This window comes from Perna viridis, chromosome 14, assembly GCF_037379345.1.
Source record: "Perna viridis isolate PV_CMFRI_1.1 ecotype Kerala chromosome 14, ASM3737934v1, whole genome shotgun sequence".
Classification (NCBI taxonomy): Eukaryota; Metazoa; Mollusca; class Bivalvia; order Mytilida; family Mytilidae; genus Perna; species Perna viridis.
In genome coordinates this window covers 20,067,387-20,088,785 of record NC_142458.1, presented here as the reverse complement: position 1 = coordinate 20,088,785, position 21,399 = coordinate 20,067,387, and the positions used below count along the sequence as shown (strand labels likewise).

General features: G+C 32.0%; 1 protein-coding gene across 1 annotated transcript; it reads left to right on the top strand.

The window, feature by feature from the left end:
* Positions 1-5,429: 5,429 nt before the first annotated feature.
* On the top strand, positions 5,430-20,454 carry LOC148598561 (uncharacterized). The gene is made up of 8 exons (XM_088561679.1): positions 5,430-5,934; positions 9,335-9,422; positions 14,807-14,914; positions 17,273-17,380; positions 18,623-18,730; positions 19,133-19,240; positions 19,674-19,787; positions 20,030-20,454. Exons 1-8 carry the CDS (start codon positions 5,614-5,616, stop codon positions 20,041-20,043), a joined length of 969 nt encoding a protein of 322 aa, XP_088417805.1. The 5' UTR covers positions 5,430-5,613; the 3' UTR covers positions 20,044-20,454.
* The last annotated feature ends 945 nt before the right edge of the window (positions 20,455-21,399 follow it).

The following is a 21,399-nucleotide window of genomic DNA, read 5'->3' as shown; positions in this document are numbered from 1 at the left end:
ATATAAAATTAGAGAAACATTTCCCATAAACAAAATGGCTCCTAACGGATGGATTGATTTTAAACTTTGTTTGTGGCTTCATATAGATGGAGCATATGTTTTAAGCAATTTTAGTTGCTCTTCGATATCAATGCTTGATTTGCGGATCGTTGCCATATTTGACAAAATAGAATTATTGAGAAAATTTTTGTCAAAAAAATCTCGGATCCTTATAGATAGATTGGTTTCAATTTTGATGTGTTGTGTCATATAGATAAGCCATTTAATGTAAGTGATTTCGTTTTCATGTCATGAAGATCGTATTGCCTAAATTCTCTGCTTAAATACCCAAAGTCGGTGGTATATCAAGAAAGTGAAATTTCAGAAATATACATTATCACTCAAATTGAACTGGATTTTTGTTTCAAATATCACAATATTAATATGATGTGTGTTATCATCCTTTGATAACCTGTTTTTAAAGAATCATCTCCGATGAGTAATTGACACACCCATACCCAACATCGTTAAAGAGTGGATGGAGAACCACGTAAAAAACTATGTTTTTTTTTTAAGGAAATTATAAATATTGTCTTCATTAAGTCAATCTTAAATGCATATGTAAAATGTCTAAGATGCATAGGTTTTTCAATTATTCATTATGTCTAATAACTTAGAGACTAGCATTATGATGTTAGCACGTGCAATCATTATAAATAATAATATTTAAAAAAAAAACAAAGCATGAATTCCTGACTCAATGGATGAAAAATTGAAATCTTAAAACTCCTTCTTTTTATTATCTTTTAACAAGAAAAGTCGGGATTTTAGCGTCTGCTTTGGAAAAAGGTATTAGGGATATTGTTTATCAAGAATGTACAGGGGATACATTTGAGTTATGTTCAGTTTGTGTATTCTATAGCCAATAATTTTCTTTCACATTTAGACCGATTGCAGTTGGGAATGGGTACAATCCATACGTCTAAATGGCCTTAAATAAGTACAATTATGCATAATTGCTTTAGCTTGTTAGAATTCGAAGACACTATACAAAAATATGGTTGAATACAACATCGCGTTTGAACTATGGCATTTAAACAAGTTACAGTTGGGATGGAAGTAATATGAAATTCTGAAAATTTCCCTTTTATGAAAAGGTCAGTATTTTCAAATTAAAACTAAGGAATGTGCTTGCTCCTAAAATTAGTAAATATTTTGAATACATTTGTTATTACAACAAAAATATAAAGTACCTAACATGTCTTTGTCCGTCGCTTTTATGCTAAAACTAACGTTTAAGTTCATGTGGGGTATTCAGCCGTCTGAATGGATCGGATATGTTAATTATGAATGCATTGAGTTTTACAGTATCGGCATGCTATGAATGAGAATTTCGTTTTATAAAGAAGCCATTTTTCAAAGTGTAAGGATCTTAAACTTTTGGGGTATCTTTGTTTTCGCAAAGATCAGTTTTTCGTGCTTTTATTATATAGAAAATTAAAATTAAACTATCTATCGAATGATACCAACATTGCAACGTTTCAGATGAGCAAAGTTTGTATAATCGAATTAATTTCACCTTTTATGCGATTATGAGAAAATCGAAAATTCTTTTTTGCATGTAAGCACTAAGTATACATTTGCAAACTATCGAAATTACATTGATGCTCACATACATACGTGTACATACATATAAAACCTACAAACATACATGCAAATTAAATATGAATAATAAATTGTTAGACAAATTATTATTTTAATAAATTCAGGTTATTACATTGTCTACACAGTGTAATATCTGTTGGTGGGTTTTCGTATAATCTTGTTTAGTAAAAATAGGAATTCATCACAGTTTGCTTGACTTTGTAAAATCTTTGTTCAAAAACGCGCAACTATATATTTTTCTTTTTTTCTTAAAATAACTCTTAATGGAAATCATAAACCTAAAATCTTAAATAATTAATTTCCATGTCTGTATAATTTCTAAATCTAGTTATGAATCCCAGAAGAACAAAGTGCATTATTTCCATCGCAGATATTCAATACAAGCTGACAAAAACATAAATATTAATCACACCATTGTTATCATTTCAAATATTAAAAATAATGTGAATTCATAAAAGAGAAACCAATGATGCAAACATCTAACCTTTAAAAATACAAAACATTGAATAATCAGAAAAAGTTGACATTCACGCGTCATCGATTTTATGCAAGGAAATCAAAATATATAAATTAAAATATATTTCTTATTACCAATACCACATGATTCGTTTTCCAATTTGAAACTGATTAATAAAAGATAAATCAATTTAATCATTGTAAGTGTAAAGAACAAAATTTACTCAACATTTTATAGAGATCTGCAAAAGCCCTACATATTTTTTAACTTTATTGGTTTTGAATAAAAAATCATATCATGGAGAGTAAAAACATGCATTCCGTTAAAAAATCAATACTTGACAATGGTTCATTAATGTGGAATTCGAATAAAAATGACAATAGTTATAATAGATAGGAAAAAGTCACAGTTTTGTTTTAATTTCTTTCCATGAGACAATGTAAATGTATAATAAATTGACATCATTTTCCTTCATAAGTCCAAGTTCATTTTGTTACCTATGTGTACAGATCTGTTTTAATACAATTTCCAACATCTTTGATTAAATTTTTTTTAATTAAATTAAATTAGATTTAATTAAATTTGATTAAATTTGTTTCCCCCGTGCAGGTCCGGGTGATAAAAGAATAGGCCTGCAGCAGCGCTAAGCTTGTCGTATAAGGCGACTAAATAGTGCTCAGAAACCTAGCCGGGGGCTAGGCGCTCTGCCCATAGAGCAACTGGGATGTGTGCCCCAGGTGGTGGAATGCGGTACCCCTGGCGTGTTACATGCTGGGGTTGTCAGGCTATAACACGGAAACCTGACCGCAAACCATAGTGGTGCACCGTGTTGGGAAAGATGCCATGTTCCTCGCACGTTAAAGAACCCTGCTGTGGTATTCGATAGGAGTAGGAACCTTTGCGCTCCGCCACAGGAGGTTAAATTGCCCGATCTTACCCATCCCCCCTTTTTCCAGTGGCAATCAAAATTTGTCGACCATATTATCCTTGTGACCCATCCTTTTTTTTTCATTTCATGTTCATTATATCATCCGTTTCATGTTCATTGTCTGAATATAGCTGAACTATTGCTGCTCGGACGTTAAACCCCAACACACAAACAAACATTGATTAAATTTTCGATAGTGGATTAATGTATACATTGATTTATTCATTTATATGAAGTTTCTATAAAGTTTAAGGATTCTATTGGAAATATCATCAAAACAATCATGACTATATGTATACTTCACTGATCCTTACAATTAGTGGATTTGTAAAAGGCCTATTGACGTGTTCCCTAAATTATATCTACGCATATCTGAGATGGTTCCCGCAAAATAGATATAGTTCAGTGGGAAAGGAAAAGATCGTGGTAAAGCAGAATTACATGTAATTATATATATATATTATAGAAGGGTCTAAAAAATTCCCAACTGTCAAATTTGCAATGCAAATTTTTGATCGTTCCCTCCGCGAGACTCGAAATCGTACAGCTGTGACATCTATGGCAACACCATCTGCACAAAGTCCAGCGCCCTAGACCACTTGGCCAGCTAGGCTATAAAAATATAGCTTTCGCTGACCGGGTCATTCCTCCACGTAGGATTAATCTAGGGCTCTAACTTGGTACACGGTGTATGGTAGTACGAGACAGTTCGTCTAGGTGTTATTATGTAGGATAGAGGATCAAATTAATGATGCACGTCACAACAACCATACGTCGTTAGATTCTTTATTCATTTGATGCAATAAACATTAAAATTTGAAAATATTGGATACTTGTACGCATTCTGTTCTTAAACTTACAAACAAGTCGTACTTAAAATACCTGTGACAGATCACCGATCAAGTGAAGCCATTATCAAATATCGATTGAACACGTATTCAACACGGAAGATATACACGGAAATATGAAAGTCTCTCTTTTTGACAACCAGATATTCTATCTAGAAACAGTTTTGTATGACAAATTACCTGTAAGACATGAAAACCAATTTATTTCATTAGAATTAACGTTTCAAGTCACTGGTTATGCAGGAAATGGCAGATTTTTCTTTAGTAAATATTATGAAACGTTGATCACGGTTCATTTAATATCAGATAAACCCATCACTTTTATTAACTCTGAGAAAACAGCACAACTTTGATTTTCCCGCCGTGTATTAATTCTAGTAAAGAAATTTGGCCTTCATTTTAAAATCAGCGGCAAGACGCTGTCATTTCATCACTGGGTAATGTTCAGTTATTTTCCAAAATTGAAGACAGTTATTAAAGCAGGAATTTGATATATACCCGGCGGACATAAAGTTAGTTGATAATTTTAATTTATTGTCACAAAAACGTTTCAACGGTATAATGTGACTGAAAACGTTGTTTCGGATGTTGACAAACAAAAAGTAGTTCCATAAAATGTGGGCGTGGCCTAAATAGTAATTGAGTTTATACAATTGAAACAATGTTGATTTTTGTCAACAAACCAATCAAATGGCAGGATTCTCATCAAATTAAAATAGTTGGTGTTGGTGAGAAAAAAATTAATACCATCTAATTGGTTGAAAAACACATTTTAAAGATTGTTATGTTGTTTTGCAGTTACAGCTAGTGACATAGACGGGTGATCGTTACAATTTCCGCCATGGCTGATGTTAAATAATAAGTCCAAATGTTCCAAAGGAATCAACGTGAAAACAAGATTTATAACAACTAAACAATTAGTACGCAACATATCAACTTGCGTTTGTTATGATATTGAAATTAAATAACTTGAATTGTTATTTTGCGATATCTAACTTCCAATCATTATGAAATCTAAAATTAAGCCATGATTAGAATAAAAATATTCGAAATATAATGATATATAAATTATATAGAGAAATAATGTTACAAAATAATAATAATCAAAACATGTGATTAATTAAACTAAACAAGTCAGCACAGGTATGTTAATTCTAATATGACGTGATTTATATCTTAATTGCATCCTGCATAAAACCAGTATGTTCGTGGTTTGTCTTGACAAAAGCTCCATCAATCCCGCTCAGCTCACATTTTTTTTTCTAGTCTTTCTTCCAGTGGAATATAACATTTATTTTATCTGAGTAAATAATATTCAAATTGCCAGCATTGACCAAACAGAAATTACCCAACAAATTATTGTATCCTTATTTCGATCCTACAAATATATAGAGCCAATATTATACAAATATTTTATAGTATCCATTATTTCAACTGATAGACATTTAATTAAACGAGCCTCAACATTTCGAAGTGCAGTAAACCAGAATCAATCAAATATATCGGTTTGCAATACTAAAATTTAAATAGACTTGTGATATTATAAAATGGACGGATGCTCACGATTTGGTTTTAAACTCAGTGATAACAGTTATTTAAACCGAACAAATATAAAATAAGTTTTAGAATTACAAGCGTTGGTTAAAATGGGTAAACGTCAATACGTTGCTAAATTGGTATAAAACACTGAAAGTCTTCGATATATTTTTTTCGAATTATGTGAATGACGTTTGAGGATGTACTGGGCACAATATTTCCATGTGTATGTATGGATGGTTATTGTATGTGGTTTTTGTAAGGCATCGCAATGCATCGCCAATCAGCTGAGCATTATAGGTGGAGACTACCAGATTTCCACTTACAGCAATTCGTTTGTCATTAGGGAAACCTCTTACACAGGACCAAAAGGGTGCATCAAAGAATGTCTCTATCAGTATGGGTGCGATGCTGTCAACTATAAAACAAGTCATACATGTGAACTGCTTTCAACGATGGCTGGTGATGAAAAATGGACAAAACAGTATTCGTTCTTTTCTGAAATTGCAGATTGGAAAATGGTAATCATCTTATCAATGCTAATAATGTTTATTCACAGTTGATTTTTAGCATCAAGAACAAAAAAAAACCCCAAAAAAACCCAAAACATTCATTCAGAAGAATATATAAATTCAAACGATTAACTCTTATTCACTTTGGCCATATTTTAAATTGTGTCCTAAGATGTACTGTTTTCGATTCAATTTGCATAATGTAAAGTATCTGTATATAGTAATCAAATGCATTTTCATAATATTATCAATTCATCTTTTGTTCAGTTTTGAACTCTGATATTTACAACTTGCAATATTTTGTACTACATGTTTGTATTGAAATACATCGAAAATAATTAACTGTAATGTAATCGTGAAGTTTTACACATTTGAAAGTCTACTAGTTTATACCACAACTTCACTGGAAAGGTCAGTACCAAATCAAAACCAACGCGGTTTTATCTAAATTGTCTGATTGTATATTATGACATAGATGGCATACGGCTTCTTATGACTATTCATTGTGGTTTCGTCCTAGAGTTTATCATAATATTAGTATTAAATTCTCCATGAAACAGACTTAAATCGACACATCAATTCTCTGACGTGTATTTACCCTATCGACATTGCTTGTATGACTTTCTAAACAAATGCGATGTATATTGTATTTGCAACAATGCAGACGTATAAGGAAGTACGATGGAAGTTTTGGGTAATCACCCAAAGGAAATAAAAACTCAGAATATACAGTGAAACCTGAAAAATTGGAAACCTTCCTAAACAAGAAAATTTCGACGTCCTTTTACATCAGTTCAAATATATTTTGAATCTTTACAAACCGTACACCCGTCGTAACTAAACCAATATTTAAGAAGGTAGACCTAGGGTTAGAGACATAACTTATGAAGTCAGTGATATGTTTGTATTATTTTAAATTTCACCAAAGGCTATCAAGCTTTCATTTGACACAAAATGAAATCAGTCAAAGTTACTTTGGTGCTTACATGCCGTTGATGTAAAATGGTGAATACAAACGTTCCGATGATTTGTAAGGGTTGTGTTCCTTACCCTAGGTCTACCTCCTTAAATCCAAAATGGGCTTGGTTTTGGCGGGTTTCACTGTATATTGCATTAAAACTCTGGATTTATATAGGAAATAATCATATATTATGAAACTTTTTTAATCGTGTGCCGAATGGTATTTTGGTCTTTGTAATAGCTAAAGTAATTTTCCTCCAAGTAATCTCAAAGATTTGTGAAAATTGTTTTGTGTTTTATTTTTTTTTTTTTTTTCAAATTATAAGGGATATTATGATGCACAATTAGTTGATCCGGTAATATTTTTTTCATAAGTGAAAGAACGGCAGACCTCTAGTATTGCAATGTCCCACCATTCATTGAATGTCCGTAGTCGACTCCTATATGCTTTTTGCAGTGTTTCGTTGAATTGCTGTCTCTTTGACAGGGATATCAAGGAAACTAGAATTAGAACAATTGTCAAAGAGTAATCAAGGGAACCAAGGTTATAGCGGTAATCAAAAGAATCTAGTGACAAAAACCAGACATGTAAAGCAGACATACACAATAAAGAACATAAAGTAACTTAAATCATACATACAAAGTAACAAAAGTAAATGAGTTACTCGGACTCCACTAAACACTGTGAGCATGGACCAGCGTCCTCTGCTTTTCAAGAAACACCCGCCGAGTTCCTCATAAAAAGTCAAGGCCGGGGTAGACAAACGAGGAAAAAAATACTCTTTCCATAATTAAAACTGCACGAACAATAAAAAATACATGGTGACGAAGTGATTGATTAAATCATATAGCACCGTATTGCAGACGTCTTATTGTAAGAATTGTTGCTTGGTGCAAAAATCCACGTAGTTTCAGCATGTGTTATTTGGGTTAGTTCATGTTTTTTTTTCTTGTTTTCCCTTTCCAGTTTTTATCCTTTGGCTATATTCATTCTTTTTTACCGTTCGAATCTCGGTTCTCTCAAATACTTCTTGCCATTGATAAAACACAAAACGAACAGCCTATGCGCTTGGTTATAGTGTTGCCATGATTTTCCCATTTCCATCGATTTCTTGGTGAGGATGAATATATATTCTACATTTCCAATTCCTTCTATATTCTGAATGAATGTTTGTTTTATTTGATAAAAACTTTTACCACATCATACGTATTCATTTATTACAATGATTGGACACTGTTTGAAATTGTAATGTAAATAAACTATGTATGTATGTATATAATAACATGCAATTATAAAGAAGTTTTCTTATTATTTTCTTTGGAGGGGGGGTTGATTACACGGAAACTTAAAATTTTGCTACAGGATGTGGATCAAATATTATATGAACAAAACGGCAGAGGGAAATATAACCAAGTCTCGTGTAAAGAGTACAATCGCAGTACAATGGAAAACAAAACTTTCTGACAAGCGTAGGCATTTTGAAATATTGATCACAATGGCGTTTTGATTTGAATATTCGTTGGTGTTTTACATGCATCAAGTGAACTTTTTTACCTTGCATGTGGCTAAAAGGTATTTACTTTTATTAAAATTTCGGTGTAAATAAGATTTAGTTTATCATTTCAATGGAATATTCAAAGTTTCCATATACCACCCCATAAATTTCTGTTGGGAAAATAATGTAAGGATATTTTGTGAGTTAGAAATACTGAAATGTCATTATGAATATTGTTTTTGACAACTGCTGATACCCCTCTCATGTAAGGAATTAGATTATATAAGTTTTGTTTTAACAACAAAAAACAAAAAACAAAAATGAAAAACAAACAAACAAATAAAATACAAAACAAAACAAAACACGAAACAAAAAACAAAAAGATATATAATTTGCGAAAATTGTAAGTTTTTGTACGTAGATTTTAAAATTAGGAAATTAAACAAAATAACTGTGTAGTCATGCTGGCTGATGCATGCATCACAAATTGTTTGATATGACCAAACCTACAACTGAAAGCGTAATCAAGGGAACCAAGGTTATAGCGGTAATCAAAAGAATGTAATCCAGAGACAAAGACTAGACATGGAAAACAGACATACACAACAAGGAACATAAAGTAACTAAAAGCATACATACAAAGTAACAAAAGCAAATGAGCAACTCGGACTCCACTTAACACTGGGAGCATGGACCAGATGTACCGGTAGGGTAAGCGTCCTCAGCTTTTCTAGAAACACCCGGCCGAGTTGCTCATAAAAGTCAAGCCCGGGGTAGACAAACGAGGAAAGGAAAACTATGACCCGTTGAATAAATCAGTTTTCATGGTAAGGTTGGATACACCATAACGATCCACGAGGTTTATATGCATTGTATGCAGGTGGCTATGAAATATGTTTGTATTTTATCTCTTTTGAGTGTCTTACTTGGAATATGTTTGTTTTGTTTTTAAGGAGAAAAATCAATGTTGGCCCAACCCATGTGCTGCAGGTGAGAGATGTGTAGTTGCAAAACTCGGTAACTATGTCTGTCTACCTGTTGGTAAGTTTTTTTTCTGCAATAATTTATATTTCCATTAATATCTTGCAGCACTTGCTTAATATATAATATAAATATACAATTGAATTGAAAAGTCCAAACTGCATCATATAATTGAATCGACAAAATGTGTAGAAATTGTGTATGCGCCAGTTCCCTACACATGTAGTCTATCAACATTTTATCTGCATTGTAGAACTGAAAAACAAATACACTTCTTTGAAATTATTTGTATTTTTATTTGAATATGAATGAGAGATAAGCTCTATATAAACAAAACAGAAGAACTTGTTTTGTAGAAGTATCGATGTTTTGCAAAATACTAGGCTTACTTTAATGCAGTTTCAATTAATCATTTTTTTTTTGTATGAAAAGACATTTACAATTGATGGTAAATGGATTATTATTGATATTATTGATTTTTGAAGCATTAGTATTAGGGAACTGCAATTTAAAACCTTCAATTCGAACAGATCAAAATGCATTATTGCTCTTCCATAACAGAAGAGGTTAGGGTGTATGCAAATCAATAAAAAATGTAAACGAACGACAAATCTATTGATTAGAGTCTATATAAGGTAAATATCAATGGCGTCAAATCTAGTAATTAAACAAAGTGTGTTCTCTCTTTACTGGAACGAATATAGATTTTACTTCCGGTTCGTTTGGAACGTTGTCGTACTAGACAAATCCTTGGGAGCGAACCAATAACGGAAAAGACATCTGGGGTTCAAGTGGAACATACTGTATAATACAAAATATCCCTAGATATCAATAATAAATCAATAAGTTGAACTTTTCTACAACAGCTTCAAACTATTATGCATAAGCAAATTATTTTGATTTTGACATGAAAGAAGGGATCAGGATTCGAATGAAAAAAAAAATAAATAACAAGCACACATTTACAAAATGCATTAATCAAAATGGACTCCAATTGAAACCACCTGGGGTATTGACCAGGTGCATTGGTAGGATAAGCTTCCTCTGCGCTTTTAGAGCACCCGTTGAATTGCTTATTAATTGTCATGTCCTAGCATTTCCTATCCCTGAAGCTAGCCAACCGATCCTGTTGAAAGAAAGTTTTTGCGTATAGAATGTTTGAAAAAGTTCACAGTTTTTCTTTGTTAGTATAGAAACATTTTTCACCCAATTATTAAAGCATTGTTTATTTCATATCAATCAATCAGTCAATCATAATGCAAGACAAATTCCTTTCAAACTTATGGTTTGTCTCGTACGAGCAATTGCCTGGTTGGCACATGTTCAATACTATAATATATACCAGGGGACCCCCATAAGATGCCTATTTAAAGCAACGTTTCTTTTCAGTTTAAACAATAGTTTGGTTCAGACAGGTATAACGACATATAATCAGTGATGCAAAGTGAAGTTTCGAGTTTCATTATTGTACTTAACTCGATATTTAAGATAAAGCCTGCATGAATAATAAATGATAAATTCCATCCTATATTTCTTTGTTGCTCGTTATTTCAAAAATCTAAATGGAAAATGCACTAAGCACTTTTTTCAATAATTGGACATGCTAAGGTGTAAACACAAACAATTAATCACAATTAAACTGAAAAAAAAAAAAACAAACAAACAAACAAAATATCAAAAACAAATATCTTAATGATAGGGTTTCTATTGATATTTATGGACCAAACAAACTTGATTGTTATAATTTTTCGTTTGCTTTTTATTCATAGTAGAAAACAGTCATTATTTGTTGTAGTCTTTACTCCCGTTTTCGTGGAACATATTTTCATAAAAGATCACGGAACCATGACAGGGGCTTAGGCGCTCTGCTCACAGATAAACTAGGTTTGGTGCCCCAGATGGGCGGATAGGGTACCCCGGACTTGACGTTTTATGAGCACTTTGGCTTGTATTTCTAGAAAAGCAGAGGACGCTTACCCTATCGGTACAAGAGGTCCATGCTCCATTTTTTTAATGGCTATTCTTTTTTACAAGTACCTACCTTCTATAAGTTCGGTAAAATTTCTTATAACCCTAATCAGCCGAGTAAAGTAAAACCTAAAATAAAAGAAAAAAGGTATTGTCTATGTAACAGAAACAAAATATGATTTTATCCGTGTGTGTCGCCTTATTCCTTTGGAACTCTTTCTAGCTTGAAATACAGTGTACGCAATTATACTATTATGACTATAAATAATAAAATACAACAGTTTTGATTATTCAATTTATGTTGAATTAATCAGGGAAGAAATGGAATTTGTAAGTGGAAAATCTAACAGGTCGATTTTTAAGATGGTTATCTTGAAACTTACGCATTTATATCAATACAATGTAATCATTAATCATTCAAGTGTATTGACTTAAGAATTGGCAATGATAAAAATTTTGGCTAATGAAAAATAACATAAATTGTCCATGTGAATATTGTTTATTGTGCGAAGTGCAACAAACAAAATATACACATTGAAACTTTATGTTTTTGTTTGTAGTAGAGAACATTTTTATCATAGCCAATTCTTATAAATTAATTTTAAACACATTTTTATTTTTAAACATGAAAAAAGTAGCTCGGAATTTAAGTGAATAGGAGCTTGTCAATATTTTTTTATCCATTGAGATATAAGAATATTATTTGAACCAATCACATTACATTATTTATCTCAAATCAATTTATAGATCACTAGCTGGAACATTAGATAAAATGATATTTTTTTTTCATTTTCAAAAAATATTGAAAATAGAATTTCATAAGACATCAATATGCAGAATGCATACCAAAGTAAAGTGATATTAAAAAAATAATTAATATGAATTCAACCAAAAGACATAAGTCATGCGGAAATGGCAATATAAGACAAATAATATTGAAACAATGTTGGAAAATTGGAATTCCAGATCCCTATGGGATTATGTAATGACAAAATAAATCAACAACAACAAAGGGTATCTTTTTAAAAAAACACAAGCGGTACGTGTGGACGCAATCATAATGACAATAAGATATAATTTTAATTTTTAAATATATATACTTAAAAAATAGTCAGCCGTATGGTAACTGATAAAGTCTGTATATAACTGATACTGACTGCCATAGGAGTGGATTTGACTGATAAATTAGGTACATTCTTTTGAATCAATTGTTAGATTTGATATTTGACTGAGTAAGTCACGTTTCAACTGTCTAACTTTGTTTTGTGTTTAATCAGACATATTATGATTGATTAAACGTATTTTACGTTTAATCAGACATATTTTTGACTGATTAAACGTATTTTGCGTTTATTCAGCCGTGTTTTGGACTGACTAAACTCAATTTGAGTTTTATCCGACGTTTTTGGATTGAATAAATTATGTCGCGTATAATTAAATATTTTTTCTTGATTGATTAAACTTGAATAAATACTATAGTCCATAAAGTACACTACCAATAAAATGTTCTATCAATTTAACTTATATATCGTAAAAGTAAGAAAGAACAAATTATAATGTTCCTATTATTACAATTAATTATCCAAATGTCCTTTAAGGAGGTAGACCTAAGATAAAGTACACACTTACAAAGCATCGGAACGTTCGTGTTCGGTATTTTACATCAATCTCATGTAAGCATCTAAGTAACATGGACTGATTGCATTCTGTTTCAAAGGGAAGCATTGTATATGATGCAATCATATCACTCATACGTTATGCCAGAGCTTGTCGAAACTAAACCTTTTGTATCGCGCTAGAAGTCTAACAAATAGGCTTCTGGAACAGGGTTATGTTGCAACAAGATTAAAGTCATCACTACAGACGTTTTATGGTCGTCATCATGAACTCGTGGATCGTCATGGTGTTTCCATCTGCACCATATAAACTGATTTATTCAACGGGTCATAGTTTTCCTTTCCTCGTTTGTCTACCCCGGACTTCACTTTTTATTAGCAAATCGGCGGATGTTTCTAGAAAAGCAGAGGACGCTTACCCTACCGGTGCACCTGGTCCATGCTCCCTGTTTTAGTGGAGTCCGAGTTGCTCATTTACTTTTGTTACTTTGTTTGTATGATTTTAGTTACTTTATGTTCTTTGTTATGTATGTCTGTTTTCCATGTCTGGTCTTTGTCCCTGGATTGCATTCTTTTGATTACCGCTTTAACCTTCGTTTCCTTGATAAATCTTACAATGGACACCTTTTTCCGACAACCTGTATAAATGAACCACTAGCTTTAGTCGTTTCTTCTCATCGAACTCCGTCCAAGTTAAATTATGAAACCAAATTGTATAACCTTAGATATGGACAATCTTTGAACTAAATGTACTTCTTAGTTAATCATAATATCTAAGAAACAAATAGCTTCTATCATCATCTCAAACAGCTTTATCATTACACATATCATCGTGAATACATGTACACCTAGTGCATGCATTTTCCCTACACCTGTAACTGAAGGTTTGACCATTAAGGGTAATTGGTGGGAAAATAATCTATAGAACTGTAATGGAAATGTTTTTGTGACTTTATTAGTAAAGTTCGGTAACCAAAATTTAAAATAATGCCAGGTAAGTTGTACAATTTTAAAGAAATTTGATCAATCAGCTATATATATATATATATATATATATATATATATATATATGTAGAGAGAGAGAGAGAGAGAGAGAGAGAGAATGGTCTGAAAAATTCCAAACGATGTTAGAACTGTCAAATTTGCGATGCAAATTTTTGGTCGTTCCCTCCGCGGGACTCGAACTCGTACCGCTGTGACATCTATGGCAACACCGCCTGCACAAAGTCCAGCGCCCTAGACCACTTGGCCAGCTAGGCTATATAAAAATATAGCTTTCGCTGGCCGGGCCATTCCTCCTCGTAGGATTAATCTTAGGCTGTAACTTAGTACAGGACAGTTCATTTAGGTGTTATTATGTAGGATAGAGGATCAAAATAATGATGCATGTCACAACAAATCAATATTGCAAACTTTATATATAAGGTCTGAAAAATTCCCAGCGATGTTACAACTGTCAACTCGAACCCCTGTGAAATGTGAATGTTTTTTTAAAAAAATTCCTGTGCTTTGTCTTATTGTTCTCGAAATTTAAGTCAGTGAATTTTATATTTCAATTTCACATCATTTGTTTGTTGAAGGTCATCTTTGACAAAGAAATAAGAAAAATTTACATACTTAAAAATAACTTTTTTGACAAGATATTTTTTCCTTTGCATCATATAGTTGAACAATTTTTAACGGTACTCAATGAAGTCTTAATTCAATGCGCTTTCATTGTATTGTCCAAGATTTCAGTGGAATGTACTGTATTAAAAATTACGCCACGGAACTGTCCAGAAACTTTCTAAAAGTTCGTTATACACTTTAGAATATAAAAACAAATTGTGTTTAGTTTATTTCAAACTTTTCTGTCCACAGAAAATGGCTGCATTACGAATCCATGTTTGTATGGTGGTAGTTGTAGAAACACAGCTGTCGGTATTAGATGTGCATGCACAGTAGGCTACAGTGGTGACCATTGTCAAAGTAATGAGCTATCTACTTTATGTAGCGTTGTTTTTATCTTCTTTTATTGTTTTTTTATCATTTAGTTGGCGGCATTCAAATGTAATCGTATCTAAAAATCATGCAGAATCAATTACTAATTGATTAAACCATCACTTGTTTAACAGTATTTCAGTAATTGCAATTTACTATTATTTCTTATCAACAGCATTGGAAACAGTTACTCACATTTTGTGAGAAGTGTCAGTTTGAAAAAAAAACAGATTGTACACTGGTGGAGCGTTATGTTGTATCCATCTTGGCCATGAAAACTGATTTCGTCAACGTGCCATAGTTTTCCTTTCCTCGTTTATCTACTCTGAACTTGATTTTTTATGCACAACTCTGCGGTTGCACCTGGTCCATGTTCCCGGTTTTTAGTGAAGTCCGAGTTGTTTATTTGCTCTTGTTACTTTGTATGTATGATTTTAGTTACTTCATGTCCTTTGTTGTTTATGTCTGTTTTCCATGTCTAGTTTTTGTCCCTGGATTACATTTTATTGACTACCGCTATAAATATGGTTCCCTTGATTACTCTTTCACGATTAATACTCATTGCAAAAGTCATAATAAGAAGCCAACTCTAACACCGATAGTTTCTACCAATGAAATTCAAAGAAACTGGCACATGAATCAAAGTAAATGTAAGGCGACATTCAATTGCTGTTGTTGATTTTACGGCCCCTTTCAAGGGCGTGATAACTGGTGGGAAACTGTTTAAATGAAAACTTAGAGAAAACATCACAAGAGTCATTTTGGTGCCAATTAATTTTCCTTTTGAAATAAGAAAAAATGACATATTTAAAAAACCTCTGGATGATTTTTCTTTGTAGTAGTTTTCTGATAAGTACTCAGAAAAATGTTTACAGAGTTTAATAACGTTGTCGTCATGTTAATAGAACAAGCATCGGAAATCATTGTTTTATAAAGACAAATTTAAATGTGTAAACAAATTATATGGCTGACATTTTATCAGGATATTATTGCATACGTTTTTGTTAAAATTTCATCTCATTATATCGTTCTATTATCAAATATAAGTGGATCTGTCATTGTTTTTTGTTAATTGTAAATCTGTTTATAAATCAGAAACAGAATTATATCAGTACATTACGAGTATATGCAACATAATACGTTTTTAAATACTTTTCCTGTGGGACAGCTTTCTTTCAAACTTAATGTAGACGTCATCTCATGGAAGTAAAATAGTTAGGATTGAGGTCTAATTTTATTTTAAAAGAAATTATAACATTTAATTATTTATATAGCTGATACACATCTTTTAAATGAAATTAATTTGGGATTGTTTTAATGGATTTAAAGTATGGTTACCTTGAATCTAATATTTTGTCAATCCAAAAGTGGATAACTGTACTAATTACAACAACGTGCATACACGGAAAGCTTCCGGAAAAAATGATTTTGTCAACACCTTTCTCTAGACATTGACTTGATATAAATCGGCGACTGGTCTTTGTTCCAATTGTCGGGTCAAACAAAAGGAACGAATCTGTTCTTTTTTTTATATTTTTTAGAACTTTGAACTCAATATGCGATGCGTTCATATTATTCTTACATGTAACTATATAAACAATTCACAGTGTAACCTGTCTCACCCAAATAAACAATATTAAAGTTTTTCAAAACTTTTAAACACATTGAAACAAAACAGATATAAAGAATTCCTTCTGATGTTCGCTTGTCATGTTCAATGTTTTGTCATACTGTCGGACTCCTCTGAATTTACATATTTCTTAGCATTATCATATTTTTCCCAGTTACTTCCACTTTTCTTTTTTTGTAAGTTCATTTAAGACGCCTTGACCATTATGTTTTAGATGCTTTTGTGAAATCTATTTATAATCAAGAGAAATCCTTTTCCCGCCAAAATATCAGATCATTATTGCTCAAAAATAAGCATAAATATGGCTGAGAGATTCAGACAGGTTCCACTTCATTGAATATTACCTTCGCAGACTTTTATCACTTTTTTTTTCAATTTGATAACTCGACTACCCCATGCAATTTCTGTTTGGTGCATTGTGAACAAGATGACATTTCTCCATTTCTAATTTCGAAGATATTGTTTTATATGATCTATTTAGATGAATAATGCAACATTCAAAAGATCAATGTTTATCAAATAAAAAAAACCCGTAATTTTATACGATCACAACAAAACCATGCGCCCTGATTTGTGGGAAAAGATATAAGTTGAGAGTTGTATATTTCAATATTCAAAAATACTGCAATGGTGATTGTTTTCATTTGATACTTGTATTGTCTATATCTGTAACCATAACATCTTATATTCTTTCCCTACCATAATCATGATTTCAGTCACTCCATGTCAGAGTAGCCCGTGCTATTATGCTGGAACTTGCACACCGGTCGGGCCAAGCTATAAATGTACCTGTGTCAACGGCTACAGTGGAACGCGATGTCAAGGTACACTTGTAACATGTTTTCAGATTGACATTACATACATGATTAGTACATTACTTTTTGTACGTTTAAACTGGTTCATAGCTGGGGTATCCTATAACTACAAGTAATGTTCATTTGTGCAACGTATAATCAGTTTATTACATGTTTTAACAAGGAACCCAAACTGTTTTTAACTGATTTTTAGGTGAGTTATACTGTGAAATATTACACAGTGGCCAGATTTAACAGGGAAGGTTTGTTATCACGCCAAAGTACTTTAACACAATTGCATATTTTGCACCTGTTTCAAGTCTGTTTGTTTTCACTTTCCTTTTATTTTTATGTTGCTGGAGTAAATAAGGGCAACTCTTTCGATTTACCTGTGTATAAAGATGTGCTTATGCCAGCTGCAGCCTCTCATGCGGTGTAAGGGTTTCCTCGTCGTTCATTGTGTGGCCTTGAGCATACCCTATCATACCAGACTATACATACCATTGGTATATAAAAAACTAACATCACCACCAATTTCATGCGCCAGTCATCAGTCAGGAGATGTTTGTTATTAATATGTCCCCATATATTACTTTTTTAGCTTCATTTAAAATAAATCTTCGTTCTATTTACGGTATTACTTTGATATCTAAGTTATGTTAAAGTTTCTTGAAGACTTTTCGGTAAAGAAAATAATTATTTTATATTTGTGGTAATCGCTGGTGCAATTGTTGCACTTTGCCGTATCTATTTTCTGTAGAAGAAAATAAGTGATGATAGAGTATTTATTTGATATATGCCGAAGTCCTTTAACTTTATGCAATTTCTTTTTTTTGCAACACATCATACTTGGTTTTATGTAAAGAGTTGTTTTCAAGACTTTTCTACCTACGTTATTTTTTTCTTACCTTGACTGTAGTCATGTTAATGTTATTACTTGTTTTCAAATATCTACAATAATTACTTATGTCATGACTTTCTAACATTTTTTAAAAAGGGTGTTAGAATGTATCACATACAATCAAACTTTAGCTGCCACTTTCACATTATTGAATTGAATTTACTACAACTTTGGTGTCACAGTAATTACAAGTTATTACATGATAATGTAAAGTTTATCATGTGGATTCATTCATTCACTGCAGAATCCTTAAACAATGATAAATCTTGTCCGTTCAATTTTATCAATATGTGTCCTTTACTGCGCACAATTCGACTACATGTACAAGAACAGTCAGTTTTATAAGCTTTTATTTTTTTCCATTTGAACAGTAACTCCGTGCCACAGTGATCCATGTCTTCACCAAGGGACATGCAATCCTAATGGTTCAGGTTACATCTGCTCTTGTAAAAAAAACTACAGTGGGGTTAGATGCGAAAGTAAGATATACATGATGTACATTTATGGGAAATAAATGATCTTTTTTCAGTATATACATTGTTTGATTTTAAATACAAACACAACCAATGAAACATTTGAACAGTTTCAAAAGTCTCCTTGAGAAATAGATAAAAAAAATTATCAATATTTGAATTACTCCAACAACCATCAAATGTTATACTCATTAGCTAGAACATCTTATTGCTTTCTCAGGGAATAACAATACAAAACAAACCTTATTTTGCATATTAATCGAGACGAATGACGAACGTTCGAAGTTTTCTCAAAATAGCAAAACCTTTCAAATGAGTCCATTTTAAAATATGTTCTCATTTATTTTTTTTTTCAAGGTTCGAATACATGTATTACTTCTTAACGGTACTTACTTTATCTATATGCAGATACCCCATGTTCAAACGGCCCATGTATTAATGGAGGGACATGTTATTTAAGTGGAGACTGGTACACTTGTACATGCAAATATGGTTTCTCTGGTACTACTTGCCAAAGTAAGTCTTCTTTAAAGTAATTTTCGAAAAGACATGTGTTGAAGGGAAAATGATTTATTTTCGCATGACAATTCTTTTTATGAAACACCAGATAAAAAAGTACACTATTGCATTTGTATGTAATCTATTATTCTTCCTTCCATTAGGATTGATATGCTTTGTCCTTTCATATTTTCACGGCTTTTAAATGCATTATATAATTATATTAAACAAGTGTTAGATTGTAATATAAAAAAAGAAATATTGATGGCAGAGCAAGGCAAACATTGTTGAAAAACGAAAAGACTCACATATGAGTTTCTCAAACTTTACTATTTCAGAATTGAAAGTAAAATTTACTACAGTTCGACGTTGAAAAAGGAAACCGAATAACCTGTTTAGATGCCACTCGTTTCTTATTATATGCTTACTTTTTTTTACAATTTTCATTAAGATACCCCATGTACTAACAATCCATGTCTTAACGGAGGTACGTGTGCTATCAGTGGATCCAGTTTTCAGTGTACCTGTCTTTCTACGCATTATGGCGACACTTGTCAGAATGCAAGTAAGTTTATGAAGGCAACCGATGTATACTGGTAGTCATATATGTTTCAAACACAACACATAAAGCTATGGAATCGTATGAACTTCTTTGTAACGCAATTTACATTACCCAATTGCCCAATTCTTCCATTTTCATTCTCATAGGAAATTCACAATTCAAAATGAAATAATCGTTGCATGTTTAATTATTTCTCCGTTTGATAATTTCTTATGATGAGGTCATGCATTTCTTTTTTTTTTCAGATGCTGGTAAATAACATTTTAAACTTGTTCGACTGATAAGGCTCGTTTATATCAACCATATCTGATGGAAATGTATTCAATATATACTGATGAACGAAGCCTATATTATCGACATTTTCCTACCTTTTAAAACTTAAAAAAAAAGTGTTTTTATAATTACATTTGTGGTTGTTTCCTTTCTTATTTATGTCTGATTTGCCAATTCTTTTTGTACCACCTACCGTTTGTTGTATAAGAGAACAACTGCAATTTAACATTACTCCACCTTTCTCAACTTATCAACGTATGACTGCCTTTCGCCGCATAATGCATACAAGTATGACACAATGGGATCGTTTGTTGCGCGTAGTCATATGACTAGTAAATATGTACGGAATGCAATTCTCATATTATATTTCTAAACTAAAATATTGTTTTAAAATGAATGATTGTGTCATGGTTACTTTAAATTGATTTAAATTAAATGAAAATACATATCGTGCAAACAAAGTTTTTGAAAAAAAAAAAAAAATTGCTGGTCAATTTGTGTGGATATAAAAACAAACTTCAGAAAAATGTTTCTATTGTGGGAACTTTTACTTTCAGGGCTGTGATTTCATATTATACTAGTAAGCGATTGTGTTGCAATAAATTGACACATTATTTTTTTAAAGATTCCATATTTCTTCAGCATCATATAAAAAACGTCTTCTTTTGTATATCTTGTTTTAACAAAGATTTCCTCCTTTAAATAAGTTAGGCATCATCCCATCTTAGAATCATGTAAAATAAGTGATTAATGCACAGAAATGGTACAATCGTGTTTTTCTTCTCAACATATTTATTATGATTTGTAATTATATCCTAAAGTAATAAATCATTTTATTGACCCCCTAGCTTTGAAACAGTGTCTGACGTTCAGAACAAACGTTGGCCCTTGCAGCCAGCAATCTCAGAAAATACTAAAGTATAGCAAAGTCCGAAAAAGTGAATGATTTTACTCGAAGTTATCTGATTTTAAAATGACGTATGATTTGAATGTTTTCCGAGAATTTTGAAAGGCCTGGCTTCGACGACTGTAAGAGAAATACGAACGACTTCCGCTGTAGATCTGTGTGGAGTTTGCAACTGACCCCCGCCATGGGAGGTATAATGTATCTGGTAACGAAGAAAAAAAAGGTTCCAAAATAATCCTATATGATGAAAGATTTGTTTTTAGACCAAACAAAAAGAGATTACCAAGATAGAATCGGCCTTTTCGCGATTCTTAGCTGGCATGGATTGCTACTCATTTTTTTTATTGTCTACATGTAACATTTATTAATAAAGTGTATATTGTTTTTCGTTATTGAACGCTAAACGCTGAGATACTTTGACTGATTTAATTTCGT